The 24,960-nt window shown below is 44.7% G+C and overlaps 2 protein-coding genes across 2 annotated transcripts in view; both read right to left on the bottom strand.

Moving 5' to 3' along the window:
- Positions 1-3,352: 3,352 nt before the first annotated feature.
- rab33ba (RAB33B, member RAS oncogene family a) lies at positions 3,353-9,869 on the bottom strand. Its single transcript, XM_036516441.1, has 2 exons — positions 9,102-9,869; positions 3,353-4,627 (listed from the first exon to the last, which is right to left on the bottom strand). Exons 1-2 carry the CDS (start codon positions 9,318-9,320, stop codon positions 4,169-4,171), a joined length of 678 nt encoding a protein of 225 aa, XP_036372334.1. The 5' UTR covers positions 9,321-9,869; the 3' UTR covers positions 3,353-4,168.
- Positions 9,870-17,360: 7,491 nt separating this feature from the next.
- Positions 17,361-24,960, bottom strand: part of naa15b (N-alpha-acetyltransferase 15, NatA auxiliary subunit b) — a 28,800-nt gene continuing 21,200 nt past the window's right edge. The window contains exons 9-20 of the mRNA XM_036516440.1: positions 24,509-24,615; positions 24,163-24,235; positions 23,676-23,845; positions 23,165-23,317; positions 22,120-22,248; positions 21,814-22,027; positions 21,079-21,272; positions 20,822-20,930; positions 20,373-20,471; positions 19,622-19,765; positions 19,418-19,515; positions 17,361-19,017 (exon numbers count right to left, since the gene is read on the bottom strand). Coding sequence (XP_036372333.1) covers positions 18,817-19,017; positions 19,418-19,515; positions 19,622-19,765; positions 20,373-20,471; positions 20,822-20,930; positions 21,079-21,272; positions 21,814-22,027; positions 22,120-22,248; positions 23,165-23,317; positions 23,676-23,845; positions 24,163-24,235; positions 24,509-24,615 — 1,691 coding nt within the window. The 3' untranslated portion in view covers positions 17,361-18,816. The remainder of the gene's footprint in view (positions 19,018-19,417; positions 19,516-19,621; positions 19,766-20,372; positions 20,472-20,821; positions 20,931-21,078; positions 21,273-21,813; positions 22,028-22,119; positions 22,249-23,164; positions 23,318-23,675; positions 23,846-24,162; positions 24,236-24,508; positions 24,616-24,960) is intronic.

A 24,960-nucleotide genomic window follows, 5' to 3' on the forward strand; every position in this document is an offset into this window, starting at 1 on the left:
TAGACAAGTCTTTTTTCTACATTTTCCTTGCCTCAGTTTGTAGGTGAAATGATCAGTGTACTGCTGTACACTTTCTACACAGGAACAAAGGGAGACATTTGAGTGCGTGTATGAGTGTGTGTGTGTGTGTGTGTGTGTGAGTGTGTGTGTGTGAGAGAGAGAGAGAGAGAGAGAGAGAGAGAGAAAGATTGCTGCTGAATGTACTTCTACAAAGTGGTAAATATTTTTTCATTTTTAATAAATTTGCAAAAATTTCTAAGAAATGTTCTTGCTTTGTCATTATGGGTTATTGTGTGCAGACTGACAGCCAATATAGATTTCATCCATTTTAGATTAAGGCTATAACACAACAACATGTTGCAAAAAGTGAAGGGGTCTGAATACTTTCCGAAGCCACTGTATATGTGTATAGAAAAAAAAACATGGGACTGGATGCCTGCTGTGTCCATTGATTGTGAATGTGATTTTGCCACTTGCACCAAACAGACCTCAGATGTTTCACTCAGTGCGGCAGATTTCCGCTTTCTCCTAGTTACGCCAAACCTGTGTAATCCAGCCACTTTTCATTTCCTCAGCATTAGAATTACAGACAGCCGAGGAACTCATTTCTCCGAATGACACTCATTTCCTGCTGTCACACTTCGTACTGGAAGTCGTACTCAGGATAATAAAATTATCCCTGGCCGCTGCATCACACAGCAGCAGGGGTCACTTTCGACAAAAAACACGACAGGAGGCAGAAGTGAAATGCTCCAGGTGCTTTACTGCACACTTTCAACAGCACAGTCATACAGTTCCAAGCACATATGTGACATATTAAAAACCGTGAAAGTATTACTAATGTCGCCACCCTTGATAACCACACCGCAGCCTACAGCATTCACCCCAGTATATGAAATACCTGTTTAGACTCGAGTGTCACCTCGGTGGGTGAGTGGCCTGTAATGATTGTCCCACTGTGAATTTTAAAATAGCATTTGCAAATATTTACATTAGTTCTTAAAGTGTTTCTCCACCCTGGAAACAGGCATGGTAACTGTCACAAACTATCAAGACGTCTCACATCCTTGCAGAATAAGCCGCAGCCTGTTAGCGGTCATCATCTGTCCCTGGGAAAGGCAGAGGGGAAGGTGGCTCGAGTTGTGACTCTTTTTTTCATAGGCGGGGTGAAATAAAGACACAAAGCAGCCTATGACACTTCTCTGGGAATACAATATTAACCAGGCTTGGTGCTCTTTTCCTCGTTAGCCAACCTTGCTGAAGCACATCCGCGCACAGACACATCCTGGACCGGTTCATAGCATGCGGTTTCCAACTGCTGTCAAACGCAGAGCTTGCATCATCACGTAAGCGTGTCAGCATTACTGCGACACTTACAGTAACATAGGAAGCTTGCACATGTCGGAGTAATGATGAAAACAAGCAGCGAAGACAGATCTGACCTCGGCGAGCCAGACACAGGTATACAGTGTGCTTCACTCTGCCTTGCTGAATTACTAAGTGTCTCTTTTCCCGGAGTCACTCTGAAAAGGCTCTAAATGGACCAGAGCTTTCTGAAGTAACAAAATAATATTGTTTAAAGCAAGCCGGTTCAGGCATGTCGGCAGCAGTCCAAGAACAGTTTTCACAGTGTCACATCTCTGAAGCTACAAACAGACTCCTCTATTCCCACCCTGTTTGGACACTTCCTCAAAAAAAAAAAAAAAAAAAGATAAAACTGTTTGGCCACCATTTCTAAGTTAAGGCTCATCTGACACATCATCCTAATTACACTACATGGCTACGATTCCCTCAGGAATTATAATTTAACATATTTGGGCATATGACTAACCTGAAAAATATGAATGACAGAGTGCATTAATGTCAGCTGCTCATTTGTTAGATCTACATTTAACTCTGACTTTAAAAAAACATTAGACAGACAGGTAGCTGTTGATATTACCTCTGCTTTTTGAAGGTAGCATAGCTGTAGTTGGTCATGCAAGGTCTACAAATGTGCAACTGTTTAAGACATACCAACGGATTATGCACTCAACATACTTTAAAGCAGGACTGATTGTACAGTACGATTAAGGATACTGGCTTCTCCTCTTGACACTAATGTCCTGAAAGGAACAGCTGAGAAATGGCTACTCAACCTTCCATTTAATTTGTACTTGTGCAAATATGTATTCTGAGAGGTTATTTTCCCTTGATACATCCCTGGCAAACAGACAGTCCTACATCACTGCTCTCTCTACAGTGCAAGCAAAACCAGGCCCTTTTCAATTTAGTTAGATAAGAAAATCATTCTCAACACATAATGTGGCTTTACCCTGTCCTCCTAATGCCTCCACAGACCAAATCAAAATACATACGAGACGAAAAAGAGGTTATGATTTTAAAAACTGGCTTGCTTTCTAACTGTGACCAACAAAAAAGCGAAACCGAAAGCAACTGTTGATGTACTTTTCATAAAAACCGAGTGTATTACTTCCTTCGAATGCATACATGTCTGTTCTTATGGTCTTTTCATTTTCTTGGAACAGATTATTTCATACCGCTTTTTAGAAACATGAACCAGCACGTGTTTACTGTAAATGTCAGTTACTGGCTGTGTCCTACTAAAAGCTGAATCTGACCTGACATGGGGAGGCATAAACGGTTGAACTGACCATTTTTCCATGAAAACACTATTTGACACATCTGTTGCTTGGCTTAACATGGCACAGTTCACAAAATGGCACCCTGCATAGGCACAGTCTGATAGGTAGTTTGCTGTAAGTACCTCAAGCCAAGAGGATCTGATTTCAGGATCAATTCAAGCAAACAATGTTACAAGCTACAAATTCCCCAACCTTTGGCCACACGCAACAGTATCATCACCATGTTACCACAGGACCTGCTGTGATTGGACTGTTGAGAATGTAGGAAACGCATCTAGTTGGTCAGAACAGGATGAAAGGCCTATTTTACAGTAAAGTTTGGGTGCATTATACTCCAGTATCTTGACGTTACTGCAGCTTCAGAGCATATACTTAATATTCCTACATCTGTACACTGGCAGGCAGCAGGGTATACAATATTAAGACATTATTTAAGACACAGGGAAGATGACACCAGAGAAGGAATAAATGTCAATATTAGACACCCCCCCCCCACATACACACACAAATTTAAACTTCCCACCTTACATTCAACACACAGACCAGAGAATAAGCATTTGATTTGCTGTGAACTGTATTAGGTCTCACTGGGAAAAATGCTGCCGTTCACAGCCTAAGCGGGTGTGGTGATGGCAGTTTCTGGAAACCTCCAGAAATCCTCTTTTTGCTTTCAACTTTCACCCCCGAGACCCCCCCCCCCCCCCCCATTCCTCCATTGCCCTCCAGGGTGAAAACACTCACACTGGCCTGGTGTTGCAGAAGCTCTGACAGATGATATGTAAAAAGCTTGGAGTTTCCCTGCTGGCCTGGAAACCTGCTCCACTTTCACCGGCTTAGTGTGACCCGGTGACGATGCGGAATTCATTGCTTAAATAAGCGGAGGCAGAACTACAGCATGCAGTCAAATGACTGTTTGCTATCACAAGACCGTCACCGGCCACAACCGGGAGACCAGTGAGTCATGCTGCACAAGACTCTTTCACCTGCTTTTGTTGTGGTTGTTAATTATTTCCTCAAAATCTCACTTAAAAATGCAAGAACGACCACGGAGGAGGTTATGTTGATAAATACTGTAATATACCATCTAGCACATTGTTGCCTTTTCCACTGCTGTGCTGATGGTTTTTGGCATGCCCGTATGTTCCACAGATGACGGATATGACGACGCGCTGACAGTGTAAATACAGAGGATGGACTGGAGCCGTTGCTCTGCTGAGCAGCCGGGTTACTGGATGACCTCACCTGGATTCACCTGGACTCCACCCACTCCTGGGACACAATATCCATGGCAACCCTTCTGTAGGGAGCACTGAAATAAACACTTTTTGCAGTCTTCTCAAACCGACCTGTTCTGCCAGCCAACCCCACTCAACCTCTCTGGGACCCTCGGCCCCCCGAACCCCAGGTCAGCTAACGCAGAACCTTACCGCTTTTCTGAAAAGAAAAACACTAGAAACAGAAAGGAGTACTTAAAGGTGGCAGAGGCGCCCTGCTCCACAGGGTGAGGGGCCCTCTCGGGTGCCTCAGCAGCTGCAGCCCCAGGCTCCCCTCTCCTCCTCCTCCTCCCTCTTCCTCACGGGCACGGTGCTGTCGGGCCCCGGGGGCTGGCTGAGCACCAGCGGTTTCTGGCTCTTCAGCTTGTGGGCCACCGTCATGAAGATGGCCTCCACGTGGTCGTTGTCGTTGGGGTTCTTGGCCGACGTCTCGAAGAGCGGCATGCTGTGGGAGTCGGCGAATTTCTGCGCCACGTCGGTGCCGACCTGCACAGCGTGGCGCAGGTCGCACTTGTTGCCCACCAGGATACGCGGCACCTCCTGGCCCAGAGAGTGCTGCCGGCACTCCTCGATCCACGCCGGCAGGCCGCGGAAGCTGGCGCCGTTGGTCACGTCGTACACGAACACCACGGCGTGGACGTTCCGGTAGTAGTGCTGCACCATGCTCTTGCGGAAGCGCTCCTGACCCGCGGTGTCCCACAGCTGCACCTGCGGAGGGAACAGCACCGTGTGTACGGACACGGACACACACACACACACACACACACACACACACACACACACACCCCATACATACCCATACACACACATCCAAGCACATACATACGCACACCATACACACCGTACATAAACACAGACCCCATATATACACATACACACATTCAAGTACATACATACACACACCATACACACCGTACATACACACACACACACACACACACACACCGTACAAACATATACCATACACATACAAATACAGACACACAGATAAACACACACACACACACACACACACAAAGAAACAACAGTGAGAGGCCACACCAAACACACAGCGACCACACCCACACAGAAACAAGACAGAGAGAGAGAGAGAGAGAGAGAGAGATCACAAACAGAGTATTAGTCACAGCCCGGCTGCAGAGAATTGGTCACACTATTTGCCATCTGAATCGCCGGTCCGGCTCTGAGTGTGTGTGTGTGGGAAGCGGATACATAAACGAGGGGCAGTAATATCAGGCGATCGCGGCGCCCTGTACTCTGCTTCCCCGGGATCCTCCACTGCAACTCCTAACAGGCGTCTTCCACAAGCACCTCCAGCACTCGGTCCAGAAATAGCAGCGCTGAGAAAGACAATCCGCGGAACGGTACGCGGGGTGGGCTTACGGCTCTGCGGAGCACAGGCAGGGCGCTAGGGCACCAAGGATGCAAATGGCGGCGAGAAAACTCTGCTTTCACAAACAAACAGGGAGCCCGCTCTGCGATGCTGGAAGGCGCCAGCTCTCCCCTTTGATCACGCCTGCTTCTTCTTGTCTCCTTTCCTTTCGGGAGGAGCCAGTGAAGCGTTTACACAAGCATCCCCTTAGTGCTCATCCTCAATTTACAAACAAGTCGCTCGACAAGCCAGCAGTTTCCACATGAATATTCTGCCTTTATCTTGGTTTGATTTACTTAAAGCACACTAAATAGCTATTTAGCACTTGCACTGTTTTCGCAATTAGAGTACTAACTTATAACCACACTATGGTATTCAAGGTTAGTGTCCTTACAATGGAGTATAACTAGTTGTGAATATATACAGTTAAACAATCTGAAGATGTGAGGGCCTGTGCTTTGCACCACTTCAACTACTAACCTTTTCCTCAGGGATTTATACTGAGATATTCTGATTCATAGTGACATAGTTTTAGAGAGTGTTTTAATCTCCTGTTCAGCACGAATCTTTTTTATCGGTTTTACACTCGGAACAACAATAAAGCAAGTGGTGGCTTTTAAACGTCTACAGGTTGTTAACTCATTCTTATCACTAGACCGTAGCCTGTACTGTGCTGGGAGCTCACCGGGGTTCAGCCAGACATATGAAGAATGCTACTCATTCGCTTTCCACAGCCTGGCTTTGTTTAGAACAACACGAAGCACTGTGTTCCAGATGCATAATAAACACGCAGCTCTAAGCAGCAAACGCCAAGAGCGCCGCAGAAGGAGATGCAAATGAGGTGTACGTGAACCGAACTACTTGTTTAGGAGTGACAGGGCAGACCTGACATTGTGTTCCAGACAGGAAACTAACTCCTTTGCTACAGCGCCGCGTTCAGTTTTTGGGCTCTTCCTGGACTGAAAGTAAAAAAGAGAGTAGCAGGTAAAGAGCTGGGCTTGTAGCCAGACGTTTGAAGAATCTATTCTCATCTACGCTACTGCTTGATGTACCCTATATGCTAAAAAGCATGGCTAACAGGTAAAAAAGTAATAAAAAAAAACTATGACACTAGTGAAGCACGTCACTACTGGCACTACTATAAAATGAGGAAGAGGAGAAAGAGGAAGAACATACTCAGTGTCAACTCATTCATGTGCCTCAAGTCCTGCAGGCTTGGAAATAAGAAAGGCGAAAATAAGCATGGAACTGTTCGGCATGGTCAAACAGACTATCTTTGTTGAGCAAATATGAAAATAAATGTGAATAATGTGACCGCTACCTCAAACAAGAGTGTAGCTGGACACATAATGCGTTTAGTTACGCCAATTCTGCAGCTTGCATAATACAAAGCTGGTCTGTGATTCAGTCACTTAATGTAATTCTGTGTTTATCTAACTTGCCAAAACAGCCTTTGTGTCAAATCATTTCATTACCTTGGACAGCCCCGCGGAGTGCAAGAAATAAATATAAAAGGACTACCTGCTTCCTTAAACAAATTTCATGCTCCTAAATCTGAATAGCTTATACCAGTTTGAATTTGACAGCACAAACTATAACAATACTGCTACCACTGGTAACATTGAACAAGCAATACTCAAACATCGAGCTTTCATTTAGGAAAGAGAGATTACATGTTGCTAACAGCTATCCTCACTGTTACTTCTGCGATCAGGGTTCTTTACGATTTGTTTGGAATAAAGCCGAGGGGGGCATCGAAGAGACTTACAGAGAAGCTGATAGCCTCCGGCGGAAGCCACTCCATTAATCAGATATTTGATACGCATTAGCATTTTGTGCACAATCCCAGAATAACACCGCTGGGGAGCAGGCAGCCTGCAGATGTGCTAAGTGCCGTCTAAAATTCTGCTCTAGGCCCGGTGATGATGCTGCCCTGAGCAGGAACAAGTTTATCCTATCAAGTTTGCCACAAAGTTTTAACTGACTCCCTGATCTGAAACCACTGGCACACACTGTTGCAGGACACCTTGAAGGTATGGATCCCCTGCTCGTGAACGGTAAAGTTGTGCTGCGTTCGGGGTGCTAGCATTTTCAGTGTGTTACTTCAGTTATCAGGTCTCATACGGAGTACTAGGGCTACTTTAGAGAGTGAGGTGGGGGTGTGTGTGCTCTTTAGACTGCAGGCCTAAATCAGACCTCTCGGTCAAATCTGTGGATGAACTGCTTTTTCTTAAACATAGGTTAACCTTAGAGGCCGGTTTTCTGCTGTAGTTCCTCATGCCTGTTGACACACATACAACATACACAACATACAAAATGCACACACCTTAAACCTGAAAATGGTAATAAAATTCATAAATACAAAAACGTGACACAGGGCTTTCCATCCAAGGCAGTGAGGGTGATCAAGAAGTGCCTGGATATTACTAAAGCTGTCATAAATTATTACTATTAGGAAAATATAACATAATGTAGCCAATGTAGCTTTGCTGAGCAAATGGATGCCACGCCGCTTGGGGATTTTTGTAAAGCATAGTGGCAATGCCGCTGGTGACTGAGATTCTCGGTGATATGCATGCACTTAGGCCCTTTTAAGCTTCGGAGACGTGTCAGTCAGACAAGAGCTCATGTCAACTGGATGAAGGACTGAAGGTATCGTATCAGCGAGCGATGCTGGGTATGTCAGCTTTAGGTAAGGTTACATTACACTATACTACGGATTGCTACTGCAGCTGGCTAAGGCGTTTAAAAAGAACTGACTTGGTTTACAGTGGAAATTCCACAGCTAACACAAAACAGGCCCAGCACTCTCAAATCAGACTAATTTAATCTTTAGTCTTTAATGGTTGCATACAGTAAGGTAACCATTTGTCCTCTAATGTATTCTCGCCCCCAAAATCGCTAACAACTTAGCTAAAAGTCTCTGCCTCTGTTCGTAGTTACATTGGCATGAATGCAGATAACAATTAGCTGTTTGTACACCCATAAGAATATGCTGGGCGACGCAGTAACTCTCGTTAAGTTATTAGCCAGGTACCTACCGTTAGGTGCTGCACACAAATTGCTAGGTAGCCTGTATGTGGCTAATTATGTAGATGGAGTTATCTAGTTACTGTTGCTAACTAGTATATTACGATTGCTAGTTAGCTGCTTGCATTTCACATAAGACTTTGTGCTTTATTCATTAGCTCTGTTTACAAAAGGGTCCTACAAGAAAATATACAAATTTCATACATGTCAGACACACCAGCTAGGTAGTTAGATTCTTCGTGTACTTCGTGTACTTAGTTCTAGGGTCTAGCTAGCCTGGGGTCCTGCTGAAACATGACATTTGCTATGAGACGCCCAACAATAGGAAACTCCCCGATGCTTGTCACTGTTGTCTGAAGAATTGTCTGGTTTCGGGCTGTATTGATTAGGAAGACAATGACGGCCTCATTGGCAATCTGCAGAACGTGGCAATATCCACGAAACTAGAAATCCTAGCTAACTAGCTACCTCACCAGCCCAGAACCAGCTATCACTAGGTCGCGATGTACACATGTCATGATTTAGTAAACATTAGCACACTAGCTAATCAGCTAGCTACACGTCACGATATAGCCTGCAAGCTAGCTAATTAGCAAACTAACTGATCTGATAACCAATTAGAAAGTTATCTGGATAAGGTTAACAAGACACAGGTTCCTTAAATATACATTGTCAGCGAGCAGGCTAACTAGCCAACTGGCTATGTTGCTGCCAAATGATGATAACGAGAGAAAAGTTAGCAAAGCTATCTTAGCCAGGTCAGCTGGCTAAATTATTTACCTTGATCTTCTCGCCGTCGATGTCGATAACTTTCTCCCGAAAGTCCACCCCGATGGTAGCCTCGGTTTTGTCGGGAAACTTTCCCGCACAGAATCTGTAGGTCAGGCACGTCTTGCCCACCCCTGAGTCTCCTATAACGATTATTTTAAAAATTCGGGACCGCAGCGGTGGCAGAGACGTCCCGGACAGAGAGGTGGTCAGTTCAAGAGATGACTCCATTTCTGCTAAGGGATAAGGTCTGGACGTCTACAACTAACTAACTAACTAAACAGTTAGCTAGTGCTAGCCAGGAAATTAAAACAACCAGCCAGCACAGCCCGGATTAAACTGGTCAAAATGGTTATTTGCGTCGAATCTATAATGTTGAACAACTTTTTTCCTGACTTCGCTAACCTAGATCAGATATGCAAACTCATTGCTATTGCCTACAGTAGATACGGCAGCTAGGCTAGCTGGCTGTCTATCGCGGAGACATTCCTGCTAGCTGCTAACTCCAGCTTTGGATGGAGCGTTAGCTAATTCCTCTGGATCGATGTCTCGGGAGAAAGCCATTCTGGGAGGAGTGCGCACGCAGCTTCTGGGACCGTCATCATGGCGGATGCCGCACAAACATCCGTAAAAGATTGAGTAAGTGGTGACTGCGAGCTTGACACGATGATAAATACTACCCATACTCACCCGTGTGTGTTGGGGTTTGTGTTTTTATTTGATACTCTCCATTAAAGGACTTTAAGCCCATCCACACTTAGGAGCTGGGATGGACGAGAACAAGCGTCACAACATTTTAAAGATAACGTCACGAATACTGCGTGTAGGCGACTGTTGTAGAATATAGAAGTCAGTCTACCTTAAAATCACATTTGTTAAGGGGGATGTTACTTTTAAGCACAGGACGTCCAAAAAGGTTAAACCAAACCAAAGTGGTTTATTATGGTTAAACCAAGGGGGTCCATGAAACAGATTTTTCAGATTGCAGTGTTCAATGTGTAGCAGCCTGACTTGGATGGGTCATCTGAGAACCTGCTGTCTGCTGTACCTTTGCCACAGATACCCAGCACAGGATATATAGGGATCTCTGGCAAGCAAAGTGTACAGTGTGAGATTTGAAAGGAGTTGTTGCAGGGGGTGGATACATTGCATTCTTGTGTTGCATTCCATCCCTAGCATGGTGATAAACATTAATTAGGAAAGAACAAAAAAAGAAAACTCCATTTTGAAGAGCATGACACTGTCATCACATGAGGCATTTAGCCCTAATATGTGAGTCTCCTGCTCAATGTGGGAGGCTTGAGGTGTTTGGATATTTAAGAATACGGCAGAATAATGAAGGGTATTGAGCAAGAAACAGGAAGAGGAGGCAGAGACCAGGAGAAATAGAAAGGGAGCTCATTGAGTAGCCTAAGTTCTTCCTGGGATGACATGAAAAATGGCTAGCAATGTAAAGGCAACTGTCAGGTTGTAATTGCTGATAGCAAAAATGACAGAAAGCTGGCCATGAATTCTTCAGTAGACTTGATGTTCATCACTTCATTAAAGGAGTTCAGGAGCAAAGCCGCTAGTTGCAGGCAGTGGACATAAGTATTTTTAATCAATACAGTATTATAAAGACCTTTCAATGCATCAAAGCCAGGAAGAGTCTTGGGCCAATTAATATTATTGGCCATTTGTGTAGGTCATGTGCTAATCAACTGAGATTAATCCGCTATGACATTTCCCTTAGCCAGCAGAATGTGCCAAAACTGTGGAAGCAGGATCCAAGTCATCCCTATAGAAATAACACTCCAAGCTTCTGAATGATTTAGGCCAGTTCCTCTGACTTCTTAAGTTATGAAATCTTTAAAAAAAAAAAAACTGATAAAGAAAATGCTACTCCACAAAATCCAAGATCTTCTTGATCCACTTCAGTATTGCTTACAGTGCGAAAAGAGCGGTAGAGGACACCACAATGACACCATTTAATTTTTTATAAGTACCTCAAGGGCTGTAAAACACATGCTTGGCTTTTATTTGTGGACTTTTCATCTGCCCTAACACCCCATATTTTAACAGAAAGACTAACAGAAAGAGTCGTAAATTTTGACTTTGATGTTAATATGATAAGATGAATTATTGATTTTTTAATAAACAGAGCGTAGAGGGTACAGGTAAACAGAGCTTTCCTCACCCACAGGATCTCCTCAAGAGTGTGTGCTTTCACCTCTTCCTGAAATCCTGGACACAGACAGTTGTAGAAGCCAGTAAGAAAACAGGCATATGCTGAAATTTGCAGATGACTCAGATGTCTTTGGTCTTCTTCATAAGAATTAAATTTACCATGGTTCTGTCATGGATGACATTTTACAATAGTGTAAAAACTCATTTCAGAAGTTAAATGTCAGGAAAAAAAAACAGGGTGATTGATTTTGGATGCCCACCCACATCCCACATCTCCAGAGATCAGATGCTGTAATTTGTTGATGGTTCTAAATAGGGTGCTCATTTTGACTGCAGGCTGAACCTTAAAGCCTGGGTTTTGCCACGAACGGTTTAATTGGTTTAAACTTTAAACTATTTCAAGACAACACTGTCACATTCATATTCAGTCAGAACAAACACACAAAAGATGATGATTTTAATCTGAATGCTTGGTGGTCATGCCAAACAGTGGAGAAACAAATTGAGGAAAATTATAAAATAGTCAGTTCTCTGTTCTATAGGTCTGTACCCAAGCGCTGGAAGACATCATTATCTGATGTCCAGTCTATCCGGTCTGTATCAGACTTCGTTGTTCCAGTGACCTATCAGCTGCTGTGTAGTTCTGAGTCATTTTGCTGCATGAATGACTGCATACTTGTGCTGCAGAATTGGCAAGATATATTTCACTGCTGATCTCATAGTGATCAATATTGTGACTTTACTCAGAGGGGTCAGGTTTTCTCTAGTGGTTCAAAAAATGAATTACGCATATTTGGTTTTCTCTGGCAAGTTTGAAACAACCTCTCTGTGTCAGAGGTTTTGGTACTGCATTCCTGTGATGAATAGAATAGAATAGAACAGAATATATTTTTATTGTCCACCAGGGTGGAAATTTGTCTTCGGCTCATCAAACACAAATTTCCACCCTGGTGAATGCATGCCTCACACAAGGGGGGCAATGGAGGGAGATGCTTCTGTTTTACCATGAGATGAAAAGGACTCCATTTTCTTTTGAATTTACGTAAAGCCAGAAACAATCTAACACTTCTTCCATACTGTAACTTGAAGTAATTAATTTAAGCAAGTGTTTTTTTCTATATTAACTCAACATCATTACCTCCGAATCATCCAAACCGGCAAAAAATGCTTTGACTTCTGCTAAACCCCTTTAGGTAATGAAGTCAACAGCTGCCATGGAGTATTTATTGTTGCTGATGAAGTGGCCTTTTGGAAACAATCCAGGACCAAGTATCCATTTATTCAACACAGAACAAATGTGACAGATGATGCTGGAGCAATAGGGAGCTGAAAAGCTCCCGTTTACCGTTTACTATTCTTCATATTTATGTATACTGTAGACACTCTTACCCAGAGTGACCTACATGTCTGTCAAGGGAAGACACCCAACGTCAAGAGTAGCACAAGCATGGATGCAGATACAGAGTAGCAAATAACACATTGGAGATAGAGCAACAAGCTGAATGTAAGATACAAGCATACAGCCAGAGCCATTATAAATCTAATACTTAAAAGCACTCCTCAATGAAAAGGGGGTTAGGAAGTATTGTTCACCTTTTCCCCATTTAGGCTCACTTGGGGTTTTTTAAGTAATTCCTTAAGGAATTGTACACATAATTGCCCTGTGCCAATTTGCTTGTAAAGAGCACTCTACCAAATGCAAGCTGATTGACAGTTTAATGCAGGCCAAAAGATGGACATAGCAATCCTCTGACCTGTTCAGTATCACAGTTAACTCATTTGACACAAAGTGATTGAAATGTTCCTGTTCTCAGCCGTTGTTTTTTTCCCCATGTGGGTTTTGATGGAAGCCATCCAACGTCAGTTAGATTCATTGATTTACAATGCTAATAAGGTCCTCTGAAATCGGCCACAGAGAGAGAGTCATTCATTCAGTGAGAGCGGTTAGGACCTGAGAGAAGGAATATCCCATACCTGCACAGATCTCACCCATAAACTGTTCATACCACTTTGTATGTAACGATGCAACAGTGACACGGGTAAGCATGACACATGCAACCATACTTATCTGAAAACAGATACAGTAAGAGAGAAGATAAAGGACAGAACACTGTGAAAGTGGAGACCTTGGGTTATTTCGTGTTTTGTGCCCTTTGAGCCTGTATTTTTCAGTGCTGAGCATAAATTACTCACTACCCAAAAAGTAAAACTGTTGAACAATAACCCCTCAGTCAAAGCATGCTCAGAGTGCTTCAGTTAATCTTAGGAGACTCATATTTAATGCATCGTTATAGGACTTGAATTTTTCAGCCGGTGGAGAAAGCATGTAAAGTATAAAAAGAAGACCAAGGTTCTTCAGTGTGTCCTCTTGCGTGCTACCTATCTCAGGCCCTGAGGCTTCAGCTCTGACCTGGGGCACAGTGGAGCCCCATATAAAGGTACCAATTGACTGCAGCAAGTCCTGCACTTCGTCCCCACCAGACTGCACACCCCACCATGGTGCTTACTGATCCAGGATCTCTCCACCTCAATGGCAGTTGCCAGGGCCCCTGTCTGGCATTAGGGTCTGTTGGCTGAGGTCTGTTTTTGGATTTTTGGACCACTTTTATTTCATTGGGGCCTCACATTGCAGCATTGCTACAAAATATGAACCCCATCTCCAGCGTTCCCAAATACATATTTCAACTTAATAGATATATTCCTTTATTCTGTGCACTCTAATTTTTGTGTAATGTGTGTACATTTTGCCTTTTAATAATTTAGCTTGACATCTTAATAAAAAAGTCATTTTAATTGCTAAATTCATTCGCACACAGGATCACAGTATTTCATTAAACTTTGACAGGCTGCAATGAGAATTTACTGGCACACCGCCCACCTCAGAAGAACCACTTGCCTGCCAGTTTATATCTGAGAGAGAAGAAGCACCACGCCACTGGCGTAAATATCGACTGGGGCCCAGAAGCTGTCAGCTGCCCATGTAGCAAGGCAATTTTTTGCTGCTGTACTATTGTAGGTGGGCCCTCCCGCGCATTGATTGTTTCACGCAGTCTTCAAAGTAACCATTCAACGATATCACAGCATGCGCTTGTGCTTGGGGTGGGTTGGGGCAAGAAAAAATACTTGCACTGGGGCCAATCACAATTACGTTACGCTACAGCACCACACAGTGAATTCCACAGTGAAATTATTAACATTATTACATTTCAACTTTAAAGAAAAGTGGTAAAAAAAGGTGGAGAAACTTGATAGGCTGGTGTGGGATTTGCGGATTTTTAGCCTTGACATTATGTTTCATTTCTCATTTTGTGGTGTCCATTATTCTGGTGTATTGGCTTTTATTTAAAATATGCAATCAGATCGACCTAAGCTGCTAAGCTACCAGGACCATCTGTTCATTTTTGAATGCAGTTTTGTTTACTTGGGACATCATGCTGAATTATTTCTCTGATGTCCACTGGGGGTCCCCAGTTTTGCAGGTTTTGTTCCAGTTCTATTGTTTTACTGGAGTTGGTGATTAGAAGAGAATTCCTCTATTCTGAGGGTAAATCGGCAGCTGGCTGAGAAGCAGCTCTGAAGCTGTCTTGTCTGTGGTCCTCCAAGACCAGGGAAAGATACTACAGGTTTATATGGTCAATTTGCAGTCATATCCAAAGCTACTCCTGTTACATACATGAAAACAAGACATGTTTAATGGTCAGAACAAGCCAGTCAGTCTGTCAGTGCTCGTCATTTTGCCTATTTGTCTAGATTGTATATCACGTCTTGTCTTGAACACTCATTCTGGAGTCTTTGCTTCCACTGTGAATCCTGTAAATCTATTCATAAGATGTACACTTACAATTTTAACATTAATAACATTCTCTGGAAAAAAAAGTATCTCCAAGTGTCACCATGAAATTTACCTTTAATTGCGACATGTGTCCTCAAAGGTTATTCAACTCAGAGCGATGCCTTTACCACTGCAATCGAAATACTTTGCATCTCTCCACGTGGAATGCGAACTCACATCCCTTACTGTCTAAATGGCTCATCCACGCTTCAAATGACAATGAAAAATCAATTAGCTCTTATGCAAGTCATGAAATTAGCACTACTTGGGACTCTCAATGGTCATTATGCCCATGTTCATGGTATATTGTAGCAGCTGCAGCTGATTGGATATGGCTTTGTATGAATGGCAGTGTTTGTATGTTACAACATCACCCGTCCTCAGTGAAGCTGGGCCTGACAATAGGAGTCTGTGAGCATCGCGCTGCGTTTTACTAGGAGGAGATCCCAGCATCCATCTGTTGTTCCCCGTTGTTGAGTCCAGGACGCCTCCCCTTCTTTCAACAGGGCCAGCAGGGAACCAGAAATGCTTTTCAATGATGCTTAAAACTGTCCATTTTAGCCTCATTTTTTCAGTTTATAAAAAAAAGTTTATTAGTTCATAACACTGTAATGCAATATACTGCAGTCAGTAAGTAGCCCATAAGAGAATCTCTTTCAGGTCTTCTGAAGCTCACCTTTCTTTGATTAAGGCGGCTGAAAATCAATGCCAGAGAAGGTGGAAGAGGTGGAAGTGGGACACCAAATGAAAAGGATACTGTACTATGTATTTAAGCGGCTATAAACTGTACATACTGGGAAAACAGAAGAACAAGGAACAGAACTAGTGTTTTACAGCACAGTATTGCATGTGAAGTGAGGTTACGCGAGGATTTGTGCGCACTCCAGCTCATGTCCCAGTTAAGTCTGCATGTGTGACTGACAGGGCCCCCGGTGTCTGGGCTCTCAGCTGTGCCAGATGGTACACTCAGGGATGACAGTCAGCAGGTCAGTCTCCTGGGGGACCGGGCAATGACCTCAGTGACCTGCTCACTATGGGCAGTCGTTCAGCAGCATGACCATACTAAGATACTCGGTGTCGCTCTTTAATAACAAAAGCTTTAGGTTTCCAGGGAAATGTGTATTGCAAACATCAGTGGTAGTATAAATAGCGTAGTGAAAAAGTAGCAGTTTGTGAAAACTGGCGAGTCCTCCTCTTCCCCTGCTTGTCTCTCTGAAAGGCAGTTTATAACTCCTTTTACCTCAAGCTGCAGTTCTCCATTATTTTGCTGTTGATTTTGAACAATTGAAAGATGAGATTAGGAGAACCAATGCATTTTGCCAAATCCATTTCCATTACCTTCAAAGCAGCAGGTCAGCTACCTCCTGAAAAAAACACGTCTGTCTTTAAGGTTCAACTGTGCCACCAAGTGGAATTATCTGGAAAAAGTATATGAAGAAAAAACAAAAAAAAGAACAGAGCTATTGGTTGCAACTCCTCACTGGCCTTTTGCTCTTTAGTGCCTCTAGTGGTAATGCCATTACCGTAGTAAATGCTTTCTGTGGGATAACTGTGAAATTGTGCATACAAGTGACCAAAACACTTGGCAACTCCAAAGAATTACAACCGAGTTTTCCTAGAGACACAATATATGTTAAGTACTTCACTGTCAGGGTATACATATTCACCCCACATATCTGTAACAAACAGGTGTGCAAATTTCTCAGCAGATCGTGGGGACTGAAAGACCTCTGGTGGTTTTGAACGAACGGTTTTCAAACTCTTTGTTTGGCAGGGCACTTGTAAATTATAGTATATATTATTGGACCACATAACATAGCTGAAGAAATGTTTAGCACTTTTACACATAATATTGCTACATCGCTTTCACACACACTTATACCAAAGTCCTCATGAACAGCCACGTAGTTCAGGTCCCATTTGTCTAGCAATTCCCCAACCACACACGCTTTCTACAGACAAGAGTATAGCATATGAACCATTGCTCTAAACCATGCTGGTTTCAGATTAGTGTCAATGTCCAAGTCGCTAACATGGCCACACGCTGGGGTAAGACCCCCCCCCTTTCAGTTTACACCCCCGCCCAGTGCGGCTCACGGGCCCGAGCTGCTCTCCTCGTTTACCCTCGACCAGTCAATCACATCATCGATCTGCCTTTCACTACCGCTCACCGCTGAAGCACAACCAGAATACAGAGTACTTTTTCAAAACAGTTTATTGCATTGTATATTTGGTACCTCTTTATGTGTTTGACAACAAGGGTAGTAGTAACATTACAACTGAAAAGAAGGAAGAAGCTGATCTGGTTCTGGGGGAAAAAATGTATATATATGTATGTATGTATATATATATATATTAATTGCCCCCACCATTCTGAAAATGTACAAAGTCTGGGGCTTGTCCTGAAACGCAGAATGAGAAATTATTTTTTCCTGTTTAGAAAGACAGGGCTTAAAGTATTACAAAACCAAAAAAAAAAAAAGAAAAACCAAAAGACCCACCTTGGCGTGTGAAGACTTAGAGGTATCGCTGGGTGAGTATGCGGATCCAGTACTGCAGTTATCTAGAGAGGGCAGTCTGCACATCAATCTTATCCTCACCGGCTGTTCCTCTTTGACCGTAAAAAATCATAATCCACCAGGAAAAAAAAATGAAGTTCGCCTCCTGAGCAGTATGGATCCATCCTATGACCTCTGCTATGTGACTGTGTGGGTGGGGCAGGTCAGTACTCAGGATCCAGTATGATTGACAAATGCCTGCTTTATTTTAGAAACTAATATATCATATCATGACTATTACATTGGATTTAAAAAAAAAAAAAAAAAACTCATCTCGTTCAAGTTCTGACAAAGAGACAAAGGAAACCGTAATGTACTGCCTTACTGAAAAGACAAACATTTTTCACAAAGATGCTGATTTTTATCATACACCACCGTTTCAACTTTCACATTGCAAACCATTCGGAGGGGAAAAAAAAACAAAAAAACAAAAAGCAAACCGACGCATTTGCCATTCATACTGCACTCCCTGTGACCTTTGACCCCCGTCTCTGTGGGAAAGTCTTCCGTTGCTCTCGATGGCCGTTTGTGGAGTTCTACTACTGGACAGCCTGCCGGACGGGCTGGGCATGACGCCCCACCACGGCGCTCGCCAGCTTGTGCTCAGAGTACGAACCAAGTGCTGAACAGCGCTAACCCCTTCCCAGAATCCCCTTCTCTCTTTTTTTTTTTTTGAAATTAACGGAGTGGTTTTTGGCACACATCTGGCCCACCCCCTCCCTGCTGTGTGTTGCAGCCTCTATTATTTTTTATTATAATAATTTCATATTTTAATTTCTTTATAAATTACTTTAAAAACATGGGAAGTAGACAGAATGTGGTTGACGTTTAACAGATCTGCTTCCGCACCTCCATCAGAATAAACCCATTGCTGTTCATTGTCTCCAGACTCACGTGTTTTTTTTATTTATTTTTTTGTTTGTTTACTGTTTATTTTCAGTTAGAGAGTAGTCGTCAGCAAGATTAAAAAACGTAAAATGGCCATTTTTATTCTCTTTTCTTTTTTTCGCTCTCTCCTCAAATACAATGCCATCGTAATTCAGTCCGGGTCACAGAAGACCTGCGGGGGGCGTGGCCAAGAGCCTTGGCGACGGTGTTTTTCCGGAATGGCGACGGGCTTCCCGAGTCCCTCCTCCTCCTCCCCCCCACCACCACCACCACCCCTGCTCCATCACATGTCATTGGCCAGCTCCTCGGGCTCGGCGGACACGTCGCCGTTGACGGCGATCTTCATGTTCTCCTCGTAGCCCGGCGGCATGAAGGCCAGCGTGTAGGGGAAGAGCTTGTGGCAGTCCGCGCGGTACGCCTCCGCCGTCTGCTGCCCGTCGCCCAGGCTGCCGTCGCGGAGGCTCTCCAGCACCTCCGTGCAGATCTGGCAAAAACAGAGCATTCTGGGTCAAACTCGCCATGGACGGGGCGTGTGAACAAGATACCAGAGAACAACTAGGGCAGTGCTCTGTAAAATACCTGCCATTTATCTTACAGTAACTCTAAGGATCCCCTGTGAAAGTATTTAGCTGGATCTTGCAAACATATTCAGTCACCTGCCCAAACCATGTTCTTTGCCCGGGTTATACTTTTTTTCATAAGACCACCCACAGCGTTGAGCTTTGACTTCAGCTTTGAGCTGCATTCGGCAACACTGATCTCAGTTCACAGTGGGTGTGCACATAGGGCATGAGCTCACTTGCTAAGAACTGGGATCAGCGTTAACGAGGATGTTGAACAGAGCTTCGCAGGTAACAACTGAACAAAATGGAGCACTGATCTACCTGAATGCTCCTGTTGTTGAGGGACTCATCCAGTGCAGTGGCCAGCTCCACAGCCTTCTTCTCTGTGGATGGATCCAGGTAGTACATCATTCTGGCAGCTGGGAGAGAGAAAAGGGGGTGGGGGGGAGGGTCAAGGTTAGCTCGGAAAGCGGACGTCCCAAACCGACTCCTGATGGAATGAGGTGCAGCTCCTGGTACTCTCACCTGCTACTCTGTGCGGGATGGAGCTGGAGTGCTTGCGGAGGAAGGCCTCGTTGAAGCTCTTGGCGTCGCTCTCTCCGAAGAGCCGGGCCATTTCCTGCTGGAGCACCGTGCGCACGGCCTCGGGCAGGTCTTTGCTCTCGGACACTGCGAACAGAAAACCAACGCTCGTCTTCAGTCACTCAAACTGACGTAAGGGAGTAACTTCGATTCTGCGTTCTGCTCAAGGGCACATTCCTGAAGCTGCCGCTCATTTCAGCAGTGTGTCAGTGTGCAATGTGTGACACATCTTTGTGTGGTACCCAGAACAGCAGGAACCACTACCACGGCGATTCACTTATCTTACCCAAAAATCTGCTTCATGGTGTCAGTCGTTTGCTTGTATTTTCCAATAATGAAAGATTAGATTAATATCCGTATAATGCAATTTCTTGTGGATCTCTTGCCTTGTCCGAAATAAACCCATGTCCAAAAAAAAAAAAAAAAAAAAAAATTGCTGCTTTCCATAAAAACTCAAAGAGCTGCATGCATACAATTAAGAGGTGGCACATCCAGCTCTGTCCGCGCAGCCCAGAATAGAAAACCATATTTGGAATCTAAGCTGCCTTCTGTGACTCCTTCTGCCTTAAACCAAAAATCTGCTGCTCACACATGGCGGAGAGCAGAAAGACGAGGTGACTGCCATTCCGTGTGTGAGCATGCCTGAATATTCTGCACACGTAAGAGGGTCACATGGCCCAAAAGCGCGGCTCACCTGCTTTGAAGAAACGCACTAAACACTGGTGGAGCCAGGGATGGTCTGGGTCGATGGAGAAGGCCCTCTTCACTGACTGCAACATCAGCAGGAACTTCTCTGCAAGGCAAATGTGAATTTGTGTTAAAACGGCATCAAGGGTGGTACTGTGAGAGAACAAAACTCTCTCAGTTTTATTTTTTGTTTTTGTTTTTTTACAGGTTTTACAGGTTTCTGAGGCAAATTAGCCTTCTGAGGCACATCCAAAACAACATCCAAATAAACCATTTTCCCTGGATTTCCCTGAATTTCACTCTCAGTATTTACAGATATCCATGTCAAATGATTTTAAGCAAGCTTAACCTTCTAGGTTCTTCCACAAGTTATCTGATCCTGAGACAGTGTACGCCACTTTACCCTGCCCTTTCTTCTTTACATTTCTACTTTGACCAAACATGTCCCCTGCTTACCTTTTCTAAAGTAGATCTCAAATGCCAGGAGATGAGTGTCTATCTTATTTTTCACTAGGTTTTTCAAGGGAGTCAAGAACTTAACCGCTTCTTCCAGTGGATTTTCTACCTGTTCAGAAAAACAGACACGGGAGAAAAGACACTGAGCGCCCCACATTCTGCCGTCTGCTCATCTATGTTTCTCTCGCTCTCTCTCGCCCTCTGCGAGCGCAGGCCGCCCGCACGCTCCTCCGCGGCCCGCCGCCCTCCCCGCCCACCTTGGCGAGCTTCTCCGGGATGAGCTCCTCCTTGGGCCCGCCGATCTCCTCGTCGTCGTCCTCCTTCTTCTTCTTCTGGTTCTTGAGCTGCTTCTCCTTCTCGGCGTTCTTCTTCTCCTCCTCCAGCTGGGCCTTCTTCTGCGCTCGCCGCTGCTTGTTCCTCAGCTTCTTCAGCTCTTTGTCCGACAGGTTCGCTGCGGAGGCACAGGCGGTTTAGCGCGTTTCCCTAATAAGAGTCTTAGGCGTAGTGACAAACCCCAGAGGAACCAGCTGATGCAACAAAAACTCATGATAAAACTCTTCGGCTGTCAAACAAAACTTGCACATTAACATATACTAAGAGTTGCTCTCTTGAAACCTATTTGAGACTGTCACAATGTCTTTGAGTTAAGGGGTATAATTAACAAATTTTAATGTAATTGAAGAAAAATATTGCAAACACTTTGGCACATTTTGCATTCACTGATGTGTTTGTCCACAGTATCAGAATTACAGTAGGCAAACTTGGCCAAACCCAGCAAATTTTTATACAGGACGACCAGCTGTGGAAGTCTGCAAAAACAAGTCAAATCAAATTCACACAGGACTTACATTAGAGATTGCCAGTGACCTCTGAACCAACATGTCTTTCTCCACAGCTTCTGGATAGTGTTATCACAGATAGCTTAGCGCTCTTTTTAGCACGGTCGTGCACCATTGGTGTGTAGATGGTAGATGAGGGACGCGCTTGCTCACCTGTGTCCGCCTCCAGCTCCTTGTTCTCATTGGTCAGCGGGTTGTCGTGCAGGGCGAGGTAAATCTCGATGGCCGTCCGGGACGCCTTGTAGTAGAAGGGGTGCATGCGCAGCACGTCCTCCAGCTTCAGCAGGTCCACGTACGAGCGCAGCGTCATCTTACGCATGCAGTACGTGTGGAAGTCGAACTGGTCGTCCGTGATCTCCACAAAATGCTGTGGGACAGGGGCCGTGCGCAACGGGTCAGGCACACTGGGAGGGACAGGTACGGAGCTCATGCTAGATTTCGCCGGCGGGGGGGACTTACCCTCTCGATTTCGTGGCACTTCTTCAGCGCCTCCCCGTACTTGTGCATGGACTTGTAGGCCAGCGCGCACTCGGTCTGGAACCACATGCACTGCATCTCGTTCAGGTTCTCCACCGCCGACGCCCCCTCCTGCACAGAGACGGGCGCGTCAGAGGGGCCTCGGACACGCTTCGCTCACCCCTCACACACACACACACACACACACACACACACACACACACACACACACACACACACACACACACACACACACACACACCCCCCTGTGCTAGAGCAGCTGCCTGTGGCACTCGGCCTGGGATCAGACACTGGCTGCCCCTCAGGGCATCAGGGGCGTGACTCTGACACGTGATCAATGCTGTATTTGCCAGCGTAAGCTAAAGCACAGCTCTGCTTTAAAAAACACTTTCATGTTCGTTCTCGCATCAAAAAGGCTTTATATTAACTGAGGCGTGTATATTAAAAAGGCGTGTATATTAACTGATTCCATTCCTTTTTTGATATCACATGCAGTCGTTGTTTGAAAAAGCTCCACATATAAAATGTACAATACTATACAGGAGTTATGCCAATATTATTTTATATACCAGGGGGAGCATGACATTCATAACATTCCTGAGAAGAATGCATTAATTATCGCACAATTAAGTATTGTACCATTACAATGCATAAATATCAGAATCCTGTCACCCATCTATAAATCTGCCTTGCGGAGGCCTTTCATATGGTCCATGCCAGGCCCTGAACACTTTCTCCAAATTTAATTTTCTCAGACAGGAACCCTATATTCCCTTGACATAACTCCAAGCTCCAATAACACACAGGTTTAAAAATAACGAGGCAAACGTATTGATCATTCTTCAGGTAAATGCCAAGCCTCTCGCATGATAAGGACTATTACCAGGGAAAACGCACCCAGTCCATCCAAAGTCTCCCATCACTTCTACCCACACACCAAAGAGCCCTAACAATGCTGCCCGTGAAGCCCACGTCTGACCACGGAGGCCAGGAGAGGCCGGGCGAGACCCCTGTCCCTCCGTCTCACCCGTGTGAACTTGGAGCACATGTCCTCGGCCTCCTTCACCATGCCGGCCTTCAGCATGTACTTGGCGCACTTGGAGTTGATGAAGCGGTCGGCCGTGTCCAGCGCCTGGGCCTCGTCCATCCACCGCGCCGCCTCCTTGATGTTCCCCGCGTGCTACAAAAGGAAGGAGAGAGTCACCATGGAGATATATCATCCTTCTCAAGTGACAATGGCAAGGCACAGGTTTCATATGTAGAAATGAGGGGCAATAAAGACTAGAACTGCATCTAGAACTGTTCTCTGAGAAATGACTGGCAGTTTCATTTATTCTTCATATTTAATATACATCTAATTAGAGGTCTTGAAATTATTACGAACCTGGAAAAAGCCAAGAAGTACTTGGGATAAGAACCCCAGGAAAAAGGTTTAGGCCAATAGTCCTAAATAACCTGACTCAATAATGCCTGTTATGTCCTCGGTGACTCTTGGTGCTTTGTGCATTAACACTAAGCCTCCCCCCGCCGGCAGGTACCTTGTAGATTTTGGCTTTGATGAGGAACAGCTCGATGAGGGTGGGCGTGCTCTCGATGGCTGAGTTGATGTACTCGAGGGCGAGGGTCTGCTGCCCGATCTGGTCATAGTGCTGCGCCAGGAAGTACTGCACCCACAGGAGGGTGGTGGGCGGCTCCTCTTTACCGTCATCTGCAGGGAGTCGACCACACACGTCACCTCCCACAATCCACCGCATTTGGTTTCAGCAAAACGTCTAAAGACAACTTCCACCTCGTATTCCCACCTGACGTATCTATATATGCCAACGGTGCTAAGAGGGGTTGTGAAAGCTTCAACAAACTGCATTCTACCTGACTTAAATTTAGCCGCTCATCAAATGAATTGTTAAGGTTTTGTTCATTTGTAAGGAAAATAATTTCCCTCTCACAGTGGTTTCACTGCATTATAAGCATAGCCTTCATGAAAGAGTATCATTTTTTTGGGTCAGCATTTTAAAGAGCGCTTACCATTTTGATTGAACATTCGGCAGATATTTAAAGATGTTTCATAGCCGACTACTAATTCTTCAATTATTGCCACCTGCAGGAAAAAATTAAACCGCAGAACAAAATGTCAGCAATCTAGTACATTCACACTACGGATGACATGGCAGCCAACAACAGTAACTCGCCGCGTGAGAAACGAGCAACGCTTTCACAGAAAAGGAAACAGACAGAGAGCACAGCAGCCTGCACTGCAGTTATACAGCCTTGGTAAACGCAGGCTGTGATTTAGTGGCACTTGGCGCTCCGTGCCTACACCGAGGAGCAGTACAGCGCAGGGCAGACCGAGGTTGACCGGAGATCTCCTCACCTTCTCCTTGTCGTTATAGAGGGACTTCAGGGTGGTGAAAACCGGAGGACAGCCTTTGCTGAAGTTCATTCTTAAATATTTATCCAGGCATTCCCGAAATTTCTCGCCTGACCACAGGGAGACACGAGAGGCACCACTCATTAATTCAGCAAAGACACGCAAGCATCTCGTGCTGACAAACCATTATGGAATCCAGCTTGTTGTTCATGTTTCAGTCACGTGTCTCTCTTATTGGATGGGGCCAGTTACCCATGGGGCTCCTTCCATTCAACCTGATCCAATAAGGCCCCTTGTTAAGATTAAAGTGTTATAGGCTACCTCTTTAACTGCACACACCAATATCCTGTTCTCCTATCCTTATATGACAGATCACCAGGGTGAACTGTGGCTATCTACAACTGGAAGGTCAACACTAGAGTTTCCTCTCAGCTGTGCAAATATGTAATTTTGGT

This window comes from Megalops cyprinoides, chromosome 22 (assembly GCF_013368585.1).
Source record: "Megalops cyprinoides isolate fMegCyp1 chromosome 22, fMegCyp1.pri, whole genome shotgun sequence".
In the NCBI taxonomy this organism is placed as follows: Eukaryota; Metazoa; Chordata; class Actinopteri; order Elopiformes; family Megalopidae; genus Megalops; species Megalops cyprinoides.

Coding starts and splice junctions, on each gene's coding strand:
- rab33ba (XM_036516441.1), bottom strand. CDS start 9,320: ATGGAGTCATCTCTTGAACTGACCACCTCTCTGTCCGGGACGTCTCTG. Junction 4,628..9,101: donor TCGACGGCGAGAAGATCAAG/GTAAATAATTTA, acceptor TTCCCTCCGCAG/GTGCAGCTGTGGGACACCGC.